At 39.2% G+C, this 23,914-nt stretch overlaps 1 protein-coding gene across 1 annotated transcript in view; it reads right to left on the bottom strand.

Moving 5' to 3' along the window:
* trpc6b (transient receptor potential cation channel, subfamily C, member 6b) overlaps positions 1 to 23,914 on the bottom strand; it is a 37,091-nt gene that overhangs the window by 1,498 nt on the left and 11,679 nt on the right. Inside the window, exons 3-11 of the mRNA XM_017701947.2 lie at positions 19,130 to 19,315; positions 18,771 to 18,935; positions 15,600 to 15,816; positions 13,835 to 14,062; positions 11,887 to 12,151; positions 10,377 to 10,572; positions 7,445 to 7,648; positions 3,436 to 3,492; positions 3,252 to 3,327 (exon numbers count right to left, since the gene is read on the bottom strand). Coding sequence (XP_017557436.1) covers positions 3,252 to 3,327; positions 3,436 to 3,492; positions 7,445 to 7,648; positions 10,377 to 10,572; positions 11,887 to 12,151; positions 13,835 to 14,062; positions 15,600 to 15,816; positions 18,771 to 18,935; positions 19,130 to 19,315 — 1,594 coding nt within the window. The remainder of the gene's footprint in view (positions 1 to 3,251; positions 3,328 to 3,435; positions 3,493 to 7,444; positions 7,649 to 10,376; positions 10,573 to 11,886; positions 12,152 to 13,834; positions 14,063 to 15,599; positions 15,817 to 18,770; positions 18,936 to 19,129; positions 19,316 to 23,914) is intronic.

Raw genomic sequence — 23,914 nt, 5'->3', positions numbered from 1 at the left:
AAGTGGAGAATTCCATAGTTTGTTTTTTTTTACGCTGGTGAAAATAGGATCCAGGAACTGTGATCACCACAACACAACTCAACAAGTTGACCACCTACAAGTATCTTCTGATGTTTTATATGTAATGTAGATACTGGTTGGTGATCAATTCCAAAAAAGTGAGTTCTTTAAGTACTACTTTGCTTTACAACACCCTGCATATACACTGATCAGGCATAACATTATGACCACCTCCTTGTTTCTACAATCAAAGTCTATCTGTTTCTCTGATACTTTGTTAGCCCCCTTTTACCCTGTTCTTCAGTGGGCAGGACCCCCATAACAGGTCCCTAACAGAGCAGGTACCATTTGGGTGGTGGATAATTCTCAGCACTGCAGTAACACTGACGTGGTGGTGTGTTATTGTGTGTTGTGCTAGTCTGAGTGGATCAAACACAGCAGTGCTGCTGGAGTTTTTAAACACCCCACTGAGAATAGTCCACCAACCAAAAACATCCAGCCAACGGTGCCCTGTGGGCAGCGTCCTGTGACCACTGATGAAGGACTAGAGGATGATGAGCTATCACTAGAACAGCTTTCCTGCATCTCCGCAATATTGCTAAATTAAGAAATTCATTATCTCTACAGGATGCAGAAAAGCTAGTTCATGCATTTATCACTTCAAGGCTAGATTATTGTAATGCCCTGCTGTCTGGATGTCCCAGCAAAAGCCTTAACAAGCTTCAGCTAGTCCAGAACGCTGCAGCCAGAGTCTCACAAGAACTAGGAAGTTTGACCATATTAGTCCAGTTTTATCAGCCCTGCACTGGTTACCAGTTAAATTTCGCATTGATTATAAAACTATATTACTGACATATAAAGCTCTAAACGGGCTCGCCCCTCAGTACCTGAGTGAGCTCCTCTCCCACTATAAACCATCACGCCTACTTAGATCACAAGGTGCTGGCTCACTACTGGTACCTAGAATTAATAAAGTTACATCAGGGGGGAGAGCTTTCTCATACAAAGCCCCCAGCTCTGGAATAATCTTCCTGCTAATGTTCGGGAATCAGACACAGCCCCAATCTTTAAGTCTAGGCTAAAAACTTATTTGTACAGTCAAGTCTTTTGGTCTAGACCTGCTGGAGTCTACACTGCTCTGTTTTACTGTAATCTGTGGTCAGCCACTCTTTACAGTACTAACTCTGTTTTTTTCTTTCCTTTCTCTGCCGAGCTGATCAGCTGCCCATCCTGTGCGTCTGATGCTGTTGCCTCTACTGCCTTGATTGGTGCCACTGCTCACCAGCCTTCTGGACCGGTTTGACCACCACTGAGCTTCTTGCTGTACAGCGCTGTGCAGTCCTCACCCTCAGATCTTTCTTTTCCCACTTTACTATAATACTTCATACTAATAATGTTTGCTATCCGGTGTCGACTTTAGGAGGATGGGTTCCCCTTCTGAGTCTTGGTTCCTCTCAAGGTTTCTTCCTCTTTTAGGGAGTTTTTCCTTGCCACCGTCGCCGCTGGCTTGCTCATGGGGGCTCGGACCCGGATTTTCTTTCTTCTTTTCTCTTCTCTCTGTAATACTGATTGTTCTGTAAAGCTGCTTTGTGACAACACCTGTTGTAAAAAGCGCTATATAAATAAATTTTGCTTGCTTGCTTGAGCTCATACTGTACAGCAAGAGATGAGCTGTCATCTCTGGCTTTACATCTACAGGGTGGACCAACAATGCAGGTGCATCTAATAGAGTGGACAGTGAATGGACACTGCTGTGTCTGATCTACTCGTACCAGCACAACATACACTAACACACCACCACCACGTCAGTGTTACTGCAGTGCTGAGAATGATCCACCACCCAAATAGTACCCGCTCTGTGAGGGTCCATGGGGGTCCTGACCGCTGAAGAACAGGGTAAAAGGGGGCTAACAAAGTATGCAGAGAAACTATATAGTAAGTGGAGCTGATAAAAAGTGTAGAAACAAGGAGGTGGTCATAATGTTATGCCTGATCGGTATATTAATTTGAGGATATTGAAACGCTGATTATTTCTTCCTGTAATTGTGTGATGGTCTCTAACACCGACACAAGAGCAGAAACACCGTGGACCATTTGCTGTGAAGAGGAGCTGCAGTTTCCTAATATCCCCCCCTAGGGGGTCATAATGTTATGCCTGATCAGTGTATGTCTCTGTAAAATACATTTTATGCCAAAATCTAATCTGAAAGCTATCATATATCAGGCAGGGTTTTCATAGCCATTTTATTTAATAGCTTTCTGTGAGCTTTTAGTCCTATCAAACTGATACACCAATGACGAGGCACATAAAGAGCTTATTCATCACAGACACTGTCCCAAATGCAAAGGTTTATACCTAGAACCCTCAAAGTTTCCAGCTCTACAGATGTGCATGTTGTTTATGTCTTTAAAGTGTAAACTATGAAGAGGTAAACAGGGCTTAATGTGCCATTTGGGACCGGGCTTTAAACTACACAGGTGTTGTGTCGAATTCTGTCTTCCCTTTGCGTGCATGCATGCCATGTAGGCTTATGGATGCTACACATTACATCTGCAATGTTTGTAGATTCTGTTAATCTTTCATTTTTGGAACAACAGAAAATACAAAACTAATTTAGTGTCCATTTATATTGACATTACATTTAATGTAATGTACGTATATGTGGAGTCGGATTCTGCAAGGTAATCAGCTACATGGAGACGTTGTGTTAATTTTCATAGTTCACAGTCATTTATATGGTGTCCTAAACCACATCAAGTCTGTGTGACATTAATGAACACCTGGATTTGGTTTGAGTGGAGTCAAAGGAACCTTGGGGATGTATTTAAAGAACAGATTTGGGTGACTATTGACGTCTAGTGTTTGTAAGCGATGTCAGGCTTTTATCTCCAGCTACAAATAAGATGGAACTGGTGTTTTACATCTGTGGTACGGGGAAAACATTACATTAGATTTTTGCCAAAGCACTTCTTTAAAGAAAATATTAGAAACCCAGGTCTTACAAGAAGAATCTAAAAAGAAAGACTTTTTTTTTTATCTTACATGCAGCTTAAAATCGCCTGAATATACAAGTCTCGGCCTAGTTACATCTACAAAAGTTACACAAAGATAAAACACAAAGAAACTTGCAACTCTGTTCCACTGATTATATACGTTTTATGGGCAGCTATTTTTGAAATTCTGCTTGAAAAGGAAAGTATAGCATAAAGTGCATTCTGGATGTTTTCCAATACAACATAAAACACCATACCTTCATTGACTTCATCACTCTCTTTGTCCATCTGTGCTTTGATGATATATCTTTTGATGAGTCGTTTCATGATCCTCTGTGGAGGAAACAGATGCTAATAATGTCAAAGGTGTACAGTGTACAATCACGAATACATTCAACAAGGCCCTCTCTGAATAAGGATATTTTCATCATGAATATTTACCCGATAGCGACTTGATCGGGGGGATCCTCTGTAATTTGAAACTTTTTGTTTGCCCAGCTGAAATGAAAGCAACACATTACTGCTGTTAGTATTTCAGTATGAATACACTGTCAGCGACTTTCCTTGTTATAACATTAACAAGCCACTATGGGGCGCCATGTACCTACAATCAGTGGCAGTGGTCGATTACAGACCTGTGCTCTGTTTGCTTAAGTGTTAGAAGTGATTATATGAGCTGTTTCTTACACTGATGAGTCACACTGTGCACAGCTTCTGATTTGAGGGTGGAACAAATTCTCAAAGTCCAAAAGCAACTGTATACTCTTATGTACCCTTCTGGAGTAACGGCGACTGGTGGACCACTTCTTGGGTTTTAGAATATCAGCCTTACAGCAGCATCTGCTAAAACATCTGACATATCGTCACTGTCAAAAAATATCAAGTATCTCCAAAACTGTCACTTTACAGTAGAAGGTAATAATGAGCCTCATTCACCAACCATTCTTAAGAATACATTTCTTCTTAAAACCTACTTGTGCAGTTTTGACAAAGATTCTGCCTCACCAGTGTTCTCTTACATGGGATTTGTTCTTAGGTAAGAACAGAATCTACACACACACTTGAGAATGAAGGTGAGAACAGTTCTGCACTTTAAGAACACATCATGAATCTGACGCAGACTTTTTCTTATGACCTTTCTCAAGAACCACTTTAAGAAATAAAATAGGAATATATGGGTGAATGAGGCCCAGTGTTCTTAAACTGATTTTTTTAGGCCCAGTGTTCATCATCATCATCATCATCATCATCATCATTAACTGCTTAGTCCAGATAGGTCGTGGTAGCAGTTGGGAGAGCAGAGAATCTCAGATGACTGTGTCCCCCGCAACTTCCCCCAGCTCATTCCAGGGGACCCTGAGCCGCTTCCAGGCCAACTTCAAGCTACAACCCCTCGTGCGAGTCCTAGGATCTTATCCCAGTAGACCGTGCCTGATACGCCCCATCGGGAGGTGTCCAGGGGGCATCCCGATCAGATGCCCGAACCACCTCAACTGGCTCATCTCAATGCGGAGGCCCAGTCTACTTAAATTGATTTTATTCCAAGTAATTTCGTAGCATTTCTACTGGTTCATTCGTCTGTTCAAATGATGGAGAAAAATATAAGCGGGGGAAAAAGTTAAATTAGTTAGGTTTACCTTTATTTATCCCACAAAGGGGAAATTTAACCTCCACAATCTAACCCATCCATGCAGTGAAACACCACAAACACACTACTGAACACACACACACACTGGGGCAGTGAAGACATAGCCCTATCCACAGCGCCCAGGGAGCAGGTGGCAGTTAAGTGTCTTGTTCAAGGGCACTTCAGTCATGTACTGCCAGCTCAGTGGATCAAACTGGCCACCTTCTGGTCACAAGGCTGCTTCCCTAACCTCCAGCCCACGACTGCCACCAAAATTGAGTTATGTGTTTTTTGTGTATTTGTCTGTTTTTCTGGGCAGCGATGATATGCACTCTTAAACCTGATTGGTACAGATCCTATAAACTTTTAAAGGGAACATATTCAATATTTATTGTATAACTGAATCATTAAGATGTAATCAAAGTCATTCTCCAAAGCACTTTAGTGTTAAGATGATCTTTAACTGGTAAAGAGAGCATTCACAGTGATGCTCAGTGGGAAACCCAGTCCAGAGTGATTCAATGTGTTCTTTTCTTGGCCCACAGTGTTGATGAGAACCAGGGGTCAACCATAGGATAGCCATTTGTTTACTATGCAAATTGAAACTGCTGATAGCAGTAAATTTGTGGTAAAACTGAAAAAATACATTTTCTTTGGGGAAACAGGTGCCAGAAAGGTCTGCTACCATAAATGGTTCATTTCAGTGGATGTATTTTGCTTAAGAGAGATATTTCTAGAAATGATGTGTGAGTTGAACCTTTTTAAACTAATGTAAAGGTTCTAGGAAGAATCTATAAGTTGGTAAAGAATTTCAATAGGAAGTGGAGATTCTTTCAGTGTTTAAAAGGTTCTTCACATTGTTAGTGGGACAAATTTGATCATTAATCCTGATTCATTAATTGGATTAAAGGTGCCATATAAGTATAATTCACTTACTTATTTACTTATAAATCTCCCTGCAAGCAGGGAACCAAAAGTGGTTCTTCAGTGGCACTGCTCAAAAGAAAACCCCCCTTTTTTTACCAGAGTAGAACACCCTGCATCCACCTCTCTGCCATGAATGAATTTTAAAATATGTATTAGGTCAAAAATTAATCTCAAAATTATTGTAAAACAATGTCTCAGACATGTGGAAGTGTATGAGCATTCCAGCTTTCTGTGAGGAGGATATTAGAAAGATTTCTCAAGACATCTGGTTCCTACAGCGCACCGGAGGTAAAAAACAGAATTAATACAAGTGAATGTTTTGCAGTAAGTATGCATGTTTTCTTTTATTTGTGGTCATGATTTCTTACATCGTTCACTTGTCTTCTTTTAATCATGCACGTTTTCTTTACTTCATGGGTAAGTTTTTTTAATTCATGATCACGATTTTCTTATTCGTTCTCTCGTTTTCTTTTAATCGTGGTCATGTTTTATTTTTAACTGAACTTACTTGTTTTTTTATTTGGGCGCAAACAACATAAATGTAGTAGATACAGGCTGCTAACAGCTCTCTGACAGTTTTGGTGTATTAGATTGATGAGATAATGGACGGAGACACTCATCTGGTCTGATTTTGATTTGGGGAGGTTATGAGGTCACTGCAGCTCCTTTTCTCAGCAAACAGCCCCACAGTATTTCTGCTCCTGAGTCAGCGTTAGAGACCATCTCACAATTACAGGAAGAAATAATCAGCGTTTCAACATCCTCACATTAATACACAGATCAGGCATAACATTATGACCACCTCCTTGTTTCTGTCCATTTTATCAGCTCCACTTACTATACAGGTGCACTTTGTAGTTCTACAGTTACAGACTGTAGTCCATCTGTTTCTCTGATACTTTATTAGCCCCCTTTTACACTGTTCTTCAGTGGTCAGGACCCCCATAGACCCTCACAGAGCAGGGACTATTTGAGTGGTGGATCATTCTCAGCACTGCAGTAACACTGGCATGGTGGTGGTGTGTTAATGTGTTAACACTGTGTCCACTCTTGCTCTGTCAGTCCACCTTGCAGATGTAAAGTCAGAGACGACAGGCTGATCTGAAGCAGCAACAAGGTGGACTGACAAGTTTGTGTTGGTCATTCTCTAGTCCTTCATCAGTGGTCACAGGTCACTGCCCACAGGACACTGTTGGCTGGATATTTTTGGTTGGTGGACTATTCTCAGTCCAACAGTGATACTGAGGTGTTTACAAACTCCAGCAGCACTGCTGTGTCTGATCCACTTAGACCAGCACAATACACACTAACACGCCATCACCTTGTCAGTGTTGCTGCAGTGCTGAGAATGATCCACCACCCAAATAGTATCTGCTCTGTGAGGGTCCATGAGGGTCCTGACCACTGAAGAACAGGGTAAAAGGGGACTAAAAAAGTATCAGAGAAACAGATGGACTACAGTCTGTAATTGTAGAACTATTAAGTGCACCTATACAGTAAGTGGAGCTGATAAAATGGACAATGAGTGTAGAAACAAGGAGGTGGTCATGATGTTATGCCTGATCGGTGTATGTCTACATCTAATCCATCTATTAAGCTCTCTCGCCATTTAACCTCATCCTACATTAATGTTTCTGTGTGTGTTTGAGTTTGTTGAAAAGTTGACTTGGACTTGATGATTTAAGAAATCGTAACCACGAATAAAAGAAAATGTGTAAAACATTCACAAAAAAAAAATTATTTTGTTTTTTACCTCTGTCCCCTCCGGGGCTCCGTAGGTTCCTGCTATCACTGCTGTGAATTATTCTGACTTGTTCATTTCATTATATAAGAAAATATTCGAACAATTCCTGTGGTTTTAACACCCAGGCTTAGTTTGGTATGCCTGTGTCTCACTTCATTGAGCTCTGTGTCCTCCTTTCCTCCATCCTTGTGTCCGCGTAGAGGCATCAGAAGGGCCTGCTTGATCTTCATGGCCAGGCTGACCACAGACTTGGGGCTGGGAACAAGATTAAAAGGCACAGGCAAAGTCCCCCCTTCCTCGAAGTATGAGAACCAAAGCTTTGCTCTGGCAAACTTCCACTCCACATCTGCATCATCCTGTCAGCCAAAACGGAGGACTAGTTTAGAGATGTGGTCTGCAATGTGTACAGATGCACTTACTGTAAAATCAGTAACTGAAATGGTGATTAAATGTTACGTTACTGGCAAGTTGATCTATCTTAGTCACGGCTGGCCAGTGGGAGAAGCTTGGTGGTTACAGCACAACAGAGTGAACAGCATTCTCACTTCATATAAATAAATATGCTGACAATTTATATTAAAATCAATCAATCATACTGGATAGTATACTAAGAAGACTATAATACTACAAAAAAACATTAAATATTCTGTCCTATTCTGTGCTCTGTACTTTTCCTATTTTTGGGGCCTAAAATAACAAAATCCCCAGATGGCAGGTAAAACAGATTAGGATTAAACTGCTGTGAATTGATGACCAACTTTCAAATTGACCATCAAAGCTTTTTGTCAATAAAATATGACATTTTTAGAAATATTTCATACAGCAAAAAAAAAACTGCTGGAGTTTTTAAACACGGTGTCCACTCACTGTCTACTCTATTAGACACTCCTACCTTGTCAGTCCACCTTGTAGATGTAGAGTCAGTGTCAATAGCTCATCTGCTGCTGCACAGTTTGTGTTGGTCATCCTCTAGTCCTTCATCAGTGGTCACAGGATGCTGCCCACAGGGCACTGTTGGCTGGATATGTTTGGTTGGTGGACTATTCTCAGTCCAGCAGGGACACTGAGGTGTTTAAAAACTCCAGCAGCACTGCTGTGTCTGATCCACTCAGACCAGCGCAACACACACTAACACAACACCACCACATCAGTGTTACTGCAGTGCTAAGAATGATCCACCAATGATCTGCTCTGTTAGGGTTCATGGGGATCTGACTACTGAAGAACAGGGTAAAAGGGGCTAACAAAGTATCAGAGAAACAGATGGACTACAGTCTGTAACTGTAGAACTAAAAAGTGCACCTATATAGTAAGTGGAGCTGATAAAATGGACAGTGAGTGTAGAATCAAGGAGGTGGTCATATTGTTTTGCCTGATTGGTGCAAGTGCATTGTAATTATGCACAGCTCATTATCTATTAATTTAAAAGGCATCATAATGAATGTTGACATTAGTGGTACTATGGTATGCTGATAAGTAACTAAAAACTTAGCTGCAGATCATAAGTAGAGCATTCTGAAGCGTTTTTAGAATTCATAAATATGCTTACAATGGATCGCTACCAAGTTGCAAGAGTTATAAGTGCATTTAGAGTGGATTTTAAATTCAGGCTTCAAAGAATGTGTTACCAAACCACAGTCGGTTTATGAGGAGCCTGGCCCGTTATATCAAAAACAGGACTGCTAAACAGCAGAGGGCATCCGTGAGTGTGTCCTCAATGAATGAGAGTAAATGGAGCGCAACGGCTAAAATCAAAAATTTTAAATTGTTTCTAATTACTTGTCCAGAAATTTCCTTTAATTTTAGAAAGTAGAAGGATGTATTTCACATAAAAAAGCAAACTCCCCTGTATGTTTCTTTTTTTCTACAGCAAACGGGTTTTGGGCAGGAGGACGCTGACATTACAGCTACTGAGTGCTGATTGTTGGTGAGCAGAGCAGCTCACTGGCTGTTCGTGTTTATTGACATCATGAACGTACATGAGGTGCGGCTTAAAACTCCTACAACTTTTTAACTAAGTTTAAAAGCTCTTAAAAATAAAACTGCAGTGTTGAAATGTTTTATGCTGCTCTGTCTTCAGGAAATGATTGCATTCTTTTACATAAAAAAATGTTTAAGCATTTCTAAACTATGATTTTGCTCAAATGCTCCATATCATCACATTCATTTTGGACTAGTTCGGGAGCGCCCTCTAGCGTTTGAGAAACCCGGAGGACATTGCAAATTCTTCTCTCTACAAGTTCTCTGACCAAACCTCTCTAAAGGTCAACTGGGTGTAAAATGTTTACATTATTGTTTTAATAATAAAGACATGCAGTGGAATAAACATTTACCATTGTTTTTTTTTTTTCAAGAATTATACTTAAATTATGTAGCCAAAAAAACATTTTGTCGCTGTCCATAGAAAAACAACTCTCTCTTAAATGATAGCTTTACAGGAGAGGGCAAAAACTTACCTTGAAAGTAAGGAGATTTTATTCAATGTAATTTTGGATGATTTCTATTGGTCTAATTGTCATTAATTTTTTGCACAGTCAACGTAAATGACAGCTGCTGAGCTCAAATTATGCAGAAAACTAAAAATGGCCAAGAAGATGGAGTTTTTATTTCTTATTTCTTTCTTTAAGACAGTGATGAATTAGGAACCTTTTTAGGAATGTTGTGGAACTGCTTGAGAAGGATCATGAGTTACTGACTGATACTTACCAGGAACTTTCAGTCTTACTGGGTTTTAAGGATTTAATGAGTTGGATAGTGTGTGTGTATGTGTGATCTTATAGTGCTATACTTGTGAGGACCCCATGTCCTCACTATGACAATATGAAATTTTCGCTCCAGTGAGGACATTTTGCTGCTCCTCACTTGAGCATGTTGTTTTCACCACAATTACTTTTTTAATTTGAAAACTAAAAGAGCAGAAAAATTGCCCTTTGGATAGTGAGGTTAAGGTTAGTGTAATATTATTCAGCTACAGTAACACAAAAACCAATAGAAACCTATGGGAGTCCTCATATGTATAGCAAGATAAACGTGTGTGTGTGTGTGTGTGTGTGTGTGTGTGTGTGTGTGTGCAGTCCAGATTACCTCAATTTCCTGAAACGAGCTGTTGATCATAGCAATGAGCATGTTGAGCAGGACAATCACCATGGTAACGTTGTATACTCCATACAGGACATAGCCAATGTTTTCGATGAACTTGTGCCCATTGTTAATGACCACAGATTTGACCTCAGAAAGTCCAAAAATAGCCCAGAATAGTGTTTTAAAGCTCTCTTCAACACTGGAGAGAGAAAATGAAGAGTCATTTATTCTGTGTGCCTTTACAAGAGTGAACTCTATAACAGGATTCTGCTGTTTGTCTCTCTCAAAGAAGATGATTCTAGTTATTTGTAAAAGAAAACACCTTGGAATGTGTGACCTTTATCCATCAGTAAATTTTACACCAACAGAGTGACTCGATTATCTGAAATGGTTAATGAGGATTTGCATGATGTTAAAATGCCAAAACTGTATTTATAAAACTTCTGTAAACTTCTGTCTGCTGTGCTATTACATATCTAGCCTCCTCTCTCCAGTCCACTTACTGTGAGTCATTCAATTTGCCAGACGCCCACTGGCAGTATGTCTTTGTGTCTCACTGCCAATGACTTTCTGATGTGTGCATCTATGTGACAAACTAAGGCATGACCATGCTAGGAAACCACCAAGGAAAACATTCATCAAAGTCTTGGTACTTGAAAATACCAGCAACTGGGTCAGTTTCTTCCTCAGCCTTCAGTTATCATTTCATGGCTGCTTAAGGGGTTGAAACAAACATGTACATTGCCTGTCAAAGTTTTGGGGACAAGTACCTTTTAAAATGTGTTTACTAATTGAGCAGGTTTTATTGGTCTTTTTGCAATAGCTTAACATATCTTACAATTTTTTCACAAAACCTAAGAAACAACTCTTCAAGGCCTTCTCGTCCAACATTAGTGCCTGACCTCACATTTGGTCAAAAATTCCCATAAACACACTCCTAAACCTTGTGGAAAGCCTTCCCAGAAAAGTTGAAGCTGTTACAGCTGTAAAGGGTGGGCCAACATCATATTAAACCCTATGGATTAAGAATAGGATATCACTCAATTTCATATACGTGTGAAGGCAGACAAGCAAATACTTTTGGCAATACAGTGTGTGTGTGTGTGTGTGTGTGTGTGTGTGTGTGTGTGTGTGTGTGTGGGTGGGTGGGTGTGTGTTAATTTACATTTCACCTACTGTCCCATATGTTTTTGGAATTTGGTTTATTAAAAAATTGAGAAACAAAACCCAGAGGTTACCTTAGATGTTAATCTCTGACTAACAGTGATATTAATCCCACAGCACCCCTATGGGATGTCCAGCCCAGTATGTTAGCACTAAGCTAAGGCTGGTACACATGAATGATATTTGGTTGCTGTAGATTAAACATAGACAACTGAAGACCCTTGATACAAGGGTATGTAAACTTATGACTGTCACATCAGGAATTTATTGATTAGTATAATACACAAATATTTCATGATAAATAGGTTAATTTGAGTGCTAAATAAAAGAAATTCCTCTGCCTACTTACGTTGTGAAGGCATTGTTCTGCTTTGCTCCAAGATAGTAGGAATAGAGGTTGAACATGCCGATCATGAAGGCCACGAACACCATGATGAAGATCACCATGAACTTGAATATGTCTTTAACAGTCCTGCCCAGGGAAATTTGCAATGGGCCAAAGCTTTCATTGGCTGGCAGGATGTATGCAATCCGGGAGAAGCTCAGCACCACAGCAATGGCATAGAGACCCTCTGAAATCAGCTGGGGGTCAGAAGGCACCCAGTAGACACGTGCTAAATAACAAACAAGACTCTGGTAAGTCAAATGTGATCAGTGTAGAAGTGTGGATCAAGTGAAGTAAGACAGGACACATATAAATATATATATATATATATATATATATATATATATATATGTATATGAAATTCAGATGAAGCCATTACACTGATTTGACGTGCCACAAGTAGGTTTGTGAAATTTCTGTCCTGTTAGAGCTACCCCAGTCAACTATAAGTGTGAATATTGTCAAATGAAAAGGTTCACGTTCAACAACAGAGAAGCTATTAAGTGGTAGACCACACAAACACAGAGCAGGACTGCCATTTGCTGTGTGTAAAAATCTCTTATTCTCTGTTTTATTACTCACTACAGAGTTCCCAACTACAAGCATGATCAGCACAAGAACTGAGTATCTGGAACTTAATGAAATGGGTTTCCATGGCTGAGATATTAAAATCTCTATCTGGCAGTTTGATGGATAAATCTGGGTTTGCTGGATGTCAGGATAACTCTACTTACAGGAAAGCACAGTACCAACAGTTTGGTGGGGGAGGGAAAATGGTCTGGTCTGTTTTTCAGGGTTTGGGCCCTTAGTTTTAGTAAAGGGTGATGTTAATGCTACAGCACACAAAGACCTTTTACACAGTCATATGCTTCCAACTTTGTGGCAACAGGTTAGAAAAGGCCCTTTCCTGTTCCAGCATGACTGAGCCCCAGTGCTCAAAGTGAACTCCATAAAGACTTTTGGTTTGATGAGTTTGGTGTGGAGGAACTCAAGTGATCTGTACAGAGGCCTGACCTCAACCCCACAACTTTCGGATACCCGCACAACACACACTAAAATGAATAATACCTGCTGAAGAACAAGGTAAAAAGGGGCAAAGAATTATGCTATATATATATATATATATATATATATATATATATATATATAAAACAAAACCCTGTATCTCCAATTTTGATGTTTTTAATCTTTTGACATAGTTTGGCAATACCTGTTACCCTTTATATTGTGTGTAAATTTCATGTTGAATGGACAAAAAGAAATGAACCAAAATGACTTGGGGAAAAAAAACTGCGCCAAATATATATATATATATATATATATATATATATATATATATATATATATATATATATGTATATATATATATATAGCCTGACTAGCTATAAATATAGCTTTTTGGGCTAAAGTACAGTCCTTAACACAGTTGGGTTCATTGTAACACAGGATTACAACTTGTAGCATTTGCACTCATGCCATAGGGATGTGTGAGCTATAGGGATGTGTGACAGACAGATATATATATATGTCTGTCACACATCCCTATAGCTGAGAGGTTTCCTTGGGACTCTCCTCTGAGAGATTGCATGACTCCTGACCCTCCAGCATGTTCCAATCACAGATCTGTAACACCTGTTGACCTCTCATTGCGTTTCACTTATGTTCTGTATTTTGACTTTGGCTGACCCTTTCTGGATTGTTTACACACACACACACACACACACACACACACATACACACACACACACACACACACACACACAATACTATATACGTATATAGTATTCAATTTGCCAGCTAATCCATGCCTCTCATGAACTCAAACAGGTATGTCACAGCAGGAGTCCAGCAGGTATCAAATGTTTTTGTACATAAGGAACAAATGTTTGTTCCCCAGTGTGGTCAAACTTACCCAGGCGGTAATACTCAATCTCGAAGGGCAATGTTATGTTCGAGAGGTCTGTGTATCGCTCGTCCACATAGCTCTGAGCAGCATAAGCATGCCAGAAAGCCATGAATCGAGCTATGAATGAGGTCACAAATATGGCCAGCATTCCGAAGTCCAGCAGGTTCCAAGGTTCCAGCAGATATTCTCGAGGGCCTTGGGACCAGATTTCCTTGCATTCAGCCCAGATCATTCCTTTGAGATGGAGAAACATGGCACATAAGAAGAATGACAAAAATTATTACAGCCTTTGAATGTACCCAAGGTCACTGTGCAAAGAGGTTTAGAGAAAAAACACATACACAAACAGCTGCTTATCAAAGAGAAATGTCAAATTAGACATTAGGGTGATATGCAATAAATGGAGTTTGACATTCTCAAGACAGTGGAGGGCTGGTAAATCTAATTTACCCTCATTCGAAAATGTCTCTGCTTCTTATACAGCTATAATGAAATGTAACTGCAATTTAATGCAATTGTACAAATCACACAAAGCATACAATTCCAAGACAAGCAATACATGAAATATTACCTGAAATATTCTTTTACATGAAATATTCTTGACCTTCTCCCATCTTTGCAAATTGCTCGCACCATTAAGGGAATTGAAACATTTATGATGTGATGAATATCTAAAATCTAAGAGCCTCTGCTGCCCTCTGTCCTTTTAGGCAAGGCTTTTCATGCAACCTGCTGGTATAACAGATGTTAGAAGGCTTGAGGAGTTATGGCTCCTCTGTGTTTTGCACTGTCCTTGACCTTGAGACAAAAGTTATTTAAGTCCAACAGTGTGGGAAATGTCCTCTAGCAAAGCAGGCTGTGGCGACAAGACAGAAAGCTTACAGAGGGGTGACCAGTTGGATGATCAAGACAGGCTGGTGTCTTCTGTCATTTAAATTTGAACATTTTACCTTTTAAAGCTTCATCTAAATTTTAAATTAAGAAGATCAATTCATGTCACAAGGAAAAAGACAGAAATCTGTATCTCTAGCACTGTATCTGTATCTATGAATATTTGGTTGTTTTATACTGTGGCTAAAAAATGAAAATTATTTCCTTTTTCATGGTCACTTTCAAGCAACTAGGCCTCATATTGACCTTTAATTTTTCTCCCTGTCAGTTCTCAATTCCATCTCTAGGGCCTACCAGCTCAAGTTTAATTTCTCAGCTAATTCTCATAAATGAATTAATAATATCAGGTGTTTACAGCAGGTACTCTGGAATAGTTATGACTTCTATAGTGTGACAGATTTGAATAACTTTATGTGCATTTTACTGAGAAAGTCCACAGAGCTATGGTATCCCAGGTGGTTGCTAAGGTGTTGCTAGACCACTGCTATTTTATTGAATCTGGTTGAAATAGTGACATTGCTATGGAATCCTAGATGGTTGCTGAAGTGTTGCTAGGCCACTGCTATGGTATTTCAGTTGATCGACAAGGTGTTATAAGGCTGTTCCTATGGTATGCCAGGTGGCTCTAAATTATTACCAAGCCTTTGTTATTGTGTCCCAGGTGGTTGCTAAGGTGTTGCTTGGCCATTGCAAAGGTATTCACGTGGTTGCTTTGTCAAGCCAACTTAATAAACCCAAATGGTCCACGAGAATTTCATCCATTCCTTGACAGCTCAAGAGCCAATGCCCATTTGATTTTAAAGTGCTCATTAGATTATAAAAACACATTCAAAATAGAAGAGTTCGATTTTGATTGAGCAATTTAGAAATTATTTCTGACCTATGACCCACGAAATAATCAGCATCTCCATCCAGGTGAATGGAGTGGTCTTCATCCGGAACAGCTGGGCAGGGTGGTCGTGGATAGTCATGTTTGGAAGGAGAGTCGTCCCCTCAAAGCGGTCAGCTGCATTCATGACCAGGAGACCCAAAAAGATGGTAAACGAGGCTGCATGGGCCACAAACTTTAGGAACGGGCCACGAATGATCTTCCCTAACTGCAAAGCACATAAACAGAGATAAAAATTATTCACATAAAATGACCATCATGGTGGAAAAAGTACATAGAGAGTGGACTTACTGGGGAATTCCAACGATTTTTACAATTTTAGCATATTTATATATGTAAACAAAGTCATTCAAAAAGGTTTGAAGTGAAATGCTCTGGTCTAGAGAAAACTGCAGAATCAGATTTGCTCAGTGATGATAGCAGACAAACATTTAATGCCTCTGAAAGCTCCCTCACAGAAAGCTGAAATGGTTATTAATATGCTGCTTGATGTCTGAGACACTGTCTGATGTTCATTTTGAGATTAGCTTTTGGCTTAAAACATACGTTTTATAATACCTTCACGACAGAGAAATACATGCAGGCCATTGTAAGGCAAAATATTCTACACCATTAAAAGTTTCCTTTTTCCAGATTTTTTAATATCTAATTATCATCAGCTCAGAGGGCATATATCTGTTCATGGGTCATTCTGGATAGTTAATGGCTATATTTTTGCTGTAGACATCGTGAAGTCCATAAGTTTCTCTACAATTAACCACTTTACATCAAGCCAATTTGAATGACTCTGTTTACATCTCATTGATGTAACTATGCAGACGTCTCCTTTAAGTAAAAGTATAGTTAGTGGAAGTCAAAAATATATGTTGGAAGTTATTCCTGTCTAACACTACTCCTAATCCTAACCTTAACCCTAAACCTGAATCTACTCCAAATCCTAAGAGTATTAATAGATTGAGCATTTCTGTGTAATCTATTATGAATTACCCAAATGGTCACTAGATGATCATGCGAATATGAAATGAATGAATATAAAACCAAGCTAATATGATGGATAAAAATCTCTAAAAAATAAAGCACCAAAATTACCTATATGTATTTCATTCAGAAAAAGTTCTGTAAGCTTTACAGTTTCTTCTGAAGTTTTTATACCGCATCAGCCATGCATAACTTTAAATCAGCATAACTGCCTGAGAGTTCAAAGTAAAATCCAGGGGGGTGGCTGTCAAAAAGTAAGACCAGGTTGACAATTTGAGATTTTTTTTTTCATGTAAACCTGAAAAATAAACATCAAAATGAATAATAAACATCCTAATTTTGAAAATTTTTAAAAGTAAAATGAATAATCAAAATATTCAGGAACTACTCAAGATTCTGCACTTTTTCTAGTTCAGCATTCAAACTTCAGCAAATTTGTGACATTGACCTTGATAACGCCTTTGTTAAAAAAAGGTCTGATTTTTATTTATTTATTATTATTCTATTCAGTTGTGTTCAGACGACTCTCAGGTAAATTTGATGTTCTCATTGGAGGCTTTTGCAACTTATGTATTCCATGCCAGCTTAAGATTAAGTTTTTATTAAAAAATATTTAAAATGGATGTTTCACTAAAATTGTCATGCTGATAATATAATTTGTCATTAAAAATGTAATACATTATAAATTACAATAGTGAAAATAGAAACAGAAGTACTATGTGTGTGCATATGGTCATACGGGTCGACCAGCAGTGGCCAAAATCGTAGTCTACAGTATGTTTCACAACATGTGAATAAAAATCGCTTCCCTGCAAAGTGTTCTTTCAGAAATTGGTTGTGAAGGACCTGCATTGACTTCTAGAAGAGTTTCTTGCTGGGAAGTGAAGCAGTTTTAATTCACAAGCTCCCTTGATAAAAAGTTAGTCACCATCTAAAACACGCAAGGTGATCTATAAAACGAGCTCATGAAATCAACTGCATTTTCAAATAAAAATATCTTGTTTTTTATACTTTATTATTTTTAACTTTTTTTGGCATCTGTTCTAATGGTACAGCATGTTTCTAAAACAAAAATGCACTTACTGCCAAGATAAAGCATTTTAAATAATGTTCTTAGGACAGGAGTGCCAAACTTTTTTCAAAAAAGGCCAGATCGTACTGTGTCAAAACACCGAGGGCGGAACTGTTATTCACAAATGATTCAAAATATTATGTTTTGTTAACTATACCAGCACATAGAATTTAAGCTTTCTGTGAGGTACTGTGTTTCCTATCACTGTATAAAAGATTCATGAGGCTTCTTTTATTGCTGGATTGTTCATTCAGAGCAGTGTGGATCGATAAGTGCTTATAATAAATAATTAAATTGTTTGAGTAACATATCATATTCCTATTCAAAGTGTTTACTTGTTGAAAAATATACTTTGTGAGATCAACTAAACAAAAACACATTCATTTTTGGTTTTGTTGGGTGATGTTCTTTACATCAAATAAATGCAGCATAGCCACGTTTTTGTTCAACCCTAAAGGGTTAATATTTACTGAATGACTGAATTTGCTTGGGTAAGAAATGATCCATGTCACCAAAATAGTCAGTTCTTAATGTTTAGTTACTTTATGTATGCAGTCTGGACTAAATGTACTTCAATAAATGAAGCTGCAGGTCTGTCAGCTGCCACCATCAGGCAAAAGCAAGAACTGCAACAAACTGGCTGGCGGCCACTTATAATAGTGTGTAAAACAGAAGCAGGGGGCCAATTGAACCCTGTCTGCGGACCTGATCATTTGACCCAGGGGCCGGACTTTGGACACCTCTGACTTAAGTGCTAAAGACTTTTGCACAATACTGTATATCACTGCTGTCGAAAGAAAACCTAGTATCTCCATTTTGGATGTTTTTCAGTTTTTGACATAATTTGAAAGTACCCATGGTCCTATATATTTTGTGTAAATTTCATGACAAACTGACCAACAGAAATGATCCAATATGACTTGGAAAAAAAGTCTGGTTCTATTAACTTACATTGAAAGTAAAGTTGCTTTTTTGTCATTTTAAAGATACAAGGTTTTCTTCCAACAACAGCGATATGCACTGATGGAGCTTCCTCATGACCCACTCATCCCTCGTATACTGACCCACTCCCACAGTTGGAAAACAACTGGTCTATGCTAGCACAGACTGACCTTGCTTGAGGGTGCTATCCAGTACAGCAGGGCCAGGATGGGCAGTCCAACGGCCACGCCGAACACCACTAGCAGCTTCACGGCTGTGGTCTGCTGCCGGAGCCCTGACAGATTTTCATACCAAATGGAGAGGAGCTGTTGCTGACAGTTTGGATGGGCTACAAACTGTGTGGGAAGCATTGGGACAGACAGACCACCATCAGAGAAAGAGTTCAGTACAATCCATGGAAAATGGCTACACTGGTGGTTGGTATTCATTTGTCTAGTTAAACCGAATGAATGCATTCATAAAACAGCTTTCAGGCCGAAGCTACCTAAGCATCCATTAACAAGATTGCTCCACCATATATTAGCCTCACCTTTTTAAGCTCATATTTGATGGCCAGCTTTAAGCGAATAAGACTCGGCCTCCCTGTCGAATCAAAGTTGTCGTTTAATTCGGTGTCTCCATTCAAAATGGCTTCCACCTCTTCTGTGTTCCGACACAAGTCCAAAAGCCCAACCACAAAGTCCTTGCATTGCATAGACAGCTTCTTATAATCATTCTGTGAATGATAATGAAGAGCATAACATTATAACGTTAAGACGGCACTCAGACCAATTGAACATTAACAAGAAGTCAACGCTTGTTTACTGGCATCCAGTTTAATCCATTTTTTTATGTTGGGGATATAGTGTGCACTCTTACACTAATGTATTATATAGGAAAAACCCTTCACACTCGTTGATTACAGTGTAAAGGACTGTAATCAGGTGAATATCCAATGTCCAAGAGCTGCAATAAAGCTGATCTAGCAGGAGAAAGACATTTCAGTTCAGTTCATTGTACAATTGAGCTGTAGACATTTAGTCATAACCTTTTGTTATTCTTAATAACAGTGGGAAACGGTTAAGGCCTTCAAGGCCTTCATAGAAGGCCTAATCAATTCTGGGAACAAAAAAATGAATAAAGAAAGAAAAGTCACATTTTTTGTTTACTTTTATTTAATAAAATTATCATTATTATTGTATTGAAACTCTAAAATAAAAGCATTACTAAAAATGTTAATTTCCATTTGGAAACAAAAGGGTTAAAATCTTGGATCAGCCAATGGAAAATTTTCTAATTAAGATTTATTTTGCGTGGGATCTGAGCAAATACAGCCAAGCAAGCTCCCTCATTATTTAGAATCTCAAGAGCTGAACAGAAGGCCTTATACATTAGATCAGAGGTCACTAATAGGCAGGCCCAGTCGCTGTCCTATGCAGGACCTATAATCGATAAACTATGGAGAATTATTCCATTTCGACAGGGTGTTCCTAGTTTAATCTGCGTTTAATTTTTCTAGCCTTTATGGTACCGATTTAGCAGCCTGGGAAACTCACAGACCAATCACATGTGTTGTACATATCACACATGACACTACTCAGCCAATCAGATCTGTGCATTACAATGAGCACTGAGACCTGAGTGAGTGATGCGCACACAGGGGAGGGACGAGGCGAGACGCAGCAGTCAGAGAAGAAAGTGAGTCAGGGGGAGGTCAGTTCACATGGCTTGATCTAAAAAGAGAAAACTGATAATAAATGTTGCTGAAATATCACTGAACTGTACTTTATTTGATTTGACATGCAGTTGTTGACTATATAAGATGTTGATACACCTACTAGGCTTCTTCAGTGAACAGTATATGGCACTGAATCATGATGCAAGTTGGACATGATTTTCCGGACCTTTGCTTGAGGAAATTTTCCTCAGGACCTCATTGAATTTAATTAAATGCCCCTGTATTAGATTAATCCTGCTTTTAAATGGTCTCTCTTTTATCAAACAAATAGGAGGCCTTGCAGGAACATCAGAAATCTTTATGTGGAATGTACAGGCAAAATTATGTTTTGCCAAGAAAAGGAGCAAACGTTCACCTACAAAAAGCAATGAGATAACAATGTACAACTGTAGAAAACTGTAAAATAAATGTAAAAATTTTTATAAATACATCCAATATATTAATGCTACTACATTTGAGTTCAACAACACCTTTAAAATGGGCCAAAAACCACAGCAACCATTTTGTAAGTTTTGTTTACTCACATAAACCACATGAACATGCATGTTAGGCAAAGTTGCTAAAAACTACCACCCAATATGTGCTTAAAGGCAGCAAAACAAATAACATACTTAGAAAGTAATTGAAATCGACCAGTGATAACTTGACTTATGATCGATGACCAATTTCTCAAGACAAACGCTCAAATCCCATTTCACCCCTTACCCCTACCACTTAGCCCTTAGCTCTCTCTTTCGCGTGTTCACGTCTAGGGATAATGTGTCCCAATCAGCCATGATGGCTGTTAGAGCAAATAAAGAAACCCAAATGTAAGTATTTTCTCTGTTAAACAAATTACAATAACTATCCAATTATCTTAGTTTAATGTCGTTATAATGTATGATGGTCGTTTTCTTCATAACAAGCATAAAACATTGCTAATAGCATGAAGCGCCAGAATGTAACTACTACACCATTTAAGGTGGAACGGGAAAATGAAAAATTCAATGCACGCACAACTGATACATGTAATCAAAATAAAATAAAATGTAAAGCTAGGTAGCTAAACATCCATGCATCCATCCATTTTCTAAGCCGCTTCTCCGTCAGGGTCGCGGGGGGGTGCTGGAGCCTATCCCAGCAGTATTCAGGCGGAAGGGAGGATCGAACCCAGGCCCTCCTTGCTGTGAGGCGACAGCACTACCCGCCACGCTACCATGCAGCCCAGTTAGCTAAACAGCTGTTCCCAAAAGATTTAGGTGGGCTGTGAGTTTTTCTACTAATGCCTAGTTCACACCACACAATTTTAGCCTGGTTTTTCAGTCGCCGACTGTTTTTTGTAGATCGCCGACAGAAACCTGTGGTCGGAGGTAAATCGGCGATCACTTGGCGCTCGCTCAGTCGTGTAGTGTGAACGGCTGAAACATGCTCGCCGAGCCGTCGCCGAGTGGTCGCCGACTAATCGCAGACACCTGGCAAATATCTAGCATGTTTAATATCTAGCCCAGTCGGCGACTGTGAGTCAACAGCAGTGTCTAGCTACAGCCAATGGGAATCCTAACCCTAACCGCGTTACCATTGAAGATCTCTCTGCGCGACAGTCGAGGAGTACACAAACAGAAAAATGGCTAAAAGAGGTTCTCACTCTACTTGGACACAAAAAATGGAGGAACAGTTGATAGAGCTTTGGCAAGAGTCACTACAAGTCTCACTACAAATCAGCGCAGTGACAACTCGGATTGCTTGTTTTTTGATGTCCATTTTGGAAATGACCTATCTTCTACGTGGTATTGCTAGTTCTCACGAGAGTTTAGTTTTCGTGTGTTCTCGTGTTTTTGGACAGCAGTCAGATGAGTCGGCGATTCCCCAGGGTGAAAGTCGTTTAATTCATGAGCCTGTGTCGCTGATCAGTCATGTAGTGTGAAAGCCACAACAACTGAAAGACTTGCGATTACAGCACAACCAGTCATGTAGTGTGAACAGCACAAAAACCTGACGACTGAAAAAGTCGTGTAGTGTGAACCAGGCATAAGCCACATTATTGACCCCCATTCACACACTCAGGTAAGAAGAGGGAATGGAGGAGAGCAATCCATGTCCAGGATTTTTTGAAATGCAAATTTTTGAGAAAAAAATGCATCACTCCCATATGTGAAATCACCAATTTGCAATATGAATAAATGTAACTTTACAGTGCCAGTTATAGTGTAATAGTGATGTGCTGAATCAGATGCTGGGACACCACTGGGTTTGTCCTAAAGTGTGGACAGTACTCATTTTGTCTAGTTAATGCTTCTGTAATACTGTTTTCTTATCTGGAGTGAGGATAAGATTATGAAGTTAGGAACTGCTTTTCTGTAATAGCTATTGTCCTAAATTCAATCCTAACTCAATGTCACAATTGGCCCCTCCCAGTTCTCCATGTGCGTTTTTTTACCTCTGGTCTTGTCCATGTGTTTCCTTGTTTTGATTCTTCCCTGTTCTGCCCCCTTGTTTCTAGACTCTGCCCTTGACTGTTTTCACCTGTGTCTTGTTAACCCTTGTTGTTCTTGTATTTAAGCCCTGTGTTTTCCCTTGTTAGTGGCTGGTCTTTGTATGTTGTTATTTCTTCTGGCGTCTGTTGTGTGTCTAGTCTGTGTTCCTTTTCGTAATGTCTGTCCATCGATCTCTCGTTGTTGGCTCTTTGACCCTGGACTGTTTAGACTCTGATTATGGATTTGGCCCTAATAAATCTTGCTTCTTTCAGCGCATGCATCCGCCTCATCATCGCTCCCCCGCGATACAGAAAGACCAGCCTACCAAGGATGCAGCGAGAGAGCGAGACTCTGGTATGTGGTTGTTCCGTTGGGACGCTCCCCCATGTTACACTCAATTTAGAGATGGTGACTAAACAAATAAGCCTTCAGAGTTAGGATGTTTCTGCAATACAACCTCTGGACTCTTTACATAGAAAATAAAATATTTGGTTATGTCAGTCACAAACTTCAAATAAAAATTCCTAAAATATTTTAACAAGTTTCAAATGTTCATGTTTAATATAGAACTGCCAAAAGATGTTCATGCGCACCAGCTGCTAACATACAATTAGAAATATCACATGTTGCTAGCTGAAACGTTTTTGGACTAGACCAAAGGCCTAGCTCTAACACTCGGAGGTCGTTACTGCCAGATGCTTATGACAGATGCTACATCGAGTAAAATACAATTTCCATACACACTTTTACAGTTACTGTGGCTTCCAATCTCTTGTGGCCTGAAATGCGTACCTTACATGTAATAAACTAATACTGTTTAATTGTTGAACATTCTAAATACTATTTGCATTTTATCAGATCACATTTAGCATCTAAATGAAGAGTTTTAGCACATAACAGTATGGAAGCAGAAGTGTATTTATAACAAAGATCTGTCACCCATAATAATTCCACAGCACAAGATCTGAATACACTGCAATTTCATGTGATAATCAGCATGGCACTTCAAATTAATAACCTTAGAGAATTCAACATGGCAAAAGCCTCCTGCCATCTGTTCATGAAAAAAACTGCAATAAAATTCTGCTTTGCATTCAGAATTGAAAGCTGCACCACCCACATTTGGTCAAAGGCTACAGACTAG

This window comes from Pygocentrus nattereri, chromosome 7 (assembly GCF_015220715.1).
Source record: "Pygocentrus nattereri isolate fPygNat1 chromosome 7, fPygNat1.pri, whole genome shotgun sequence".
Taxonomy (NCBI): domain Eukaryota; kingdom Metazoa; phylum Chordata; class Actinopteri; order Characiformes; family Serrasalmidae; genus Pygocentrus; species Pygocentrus nattereri.
This window is presented reverse-complemented; position numbering and strand designations above follow the sequence as displayed.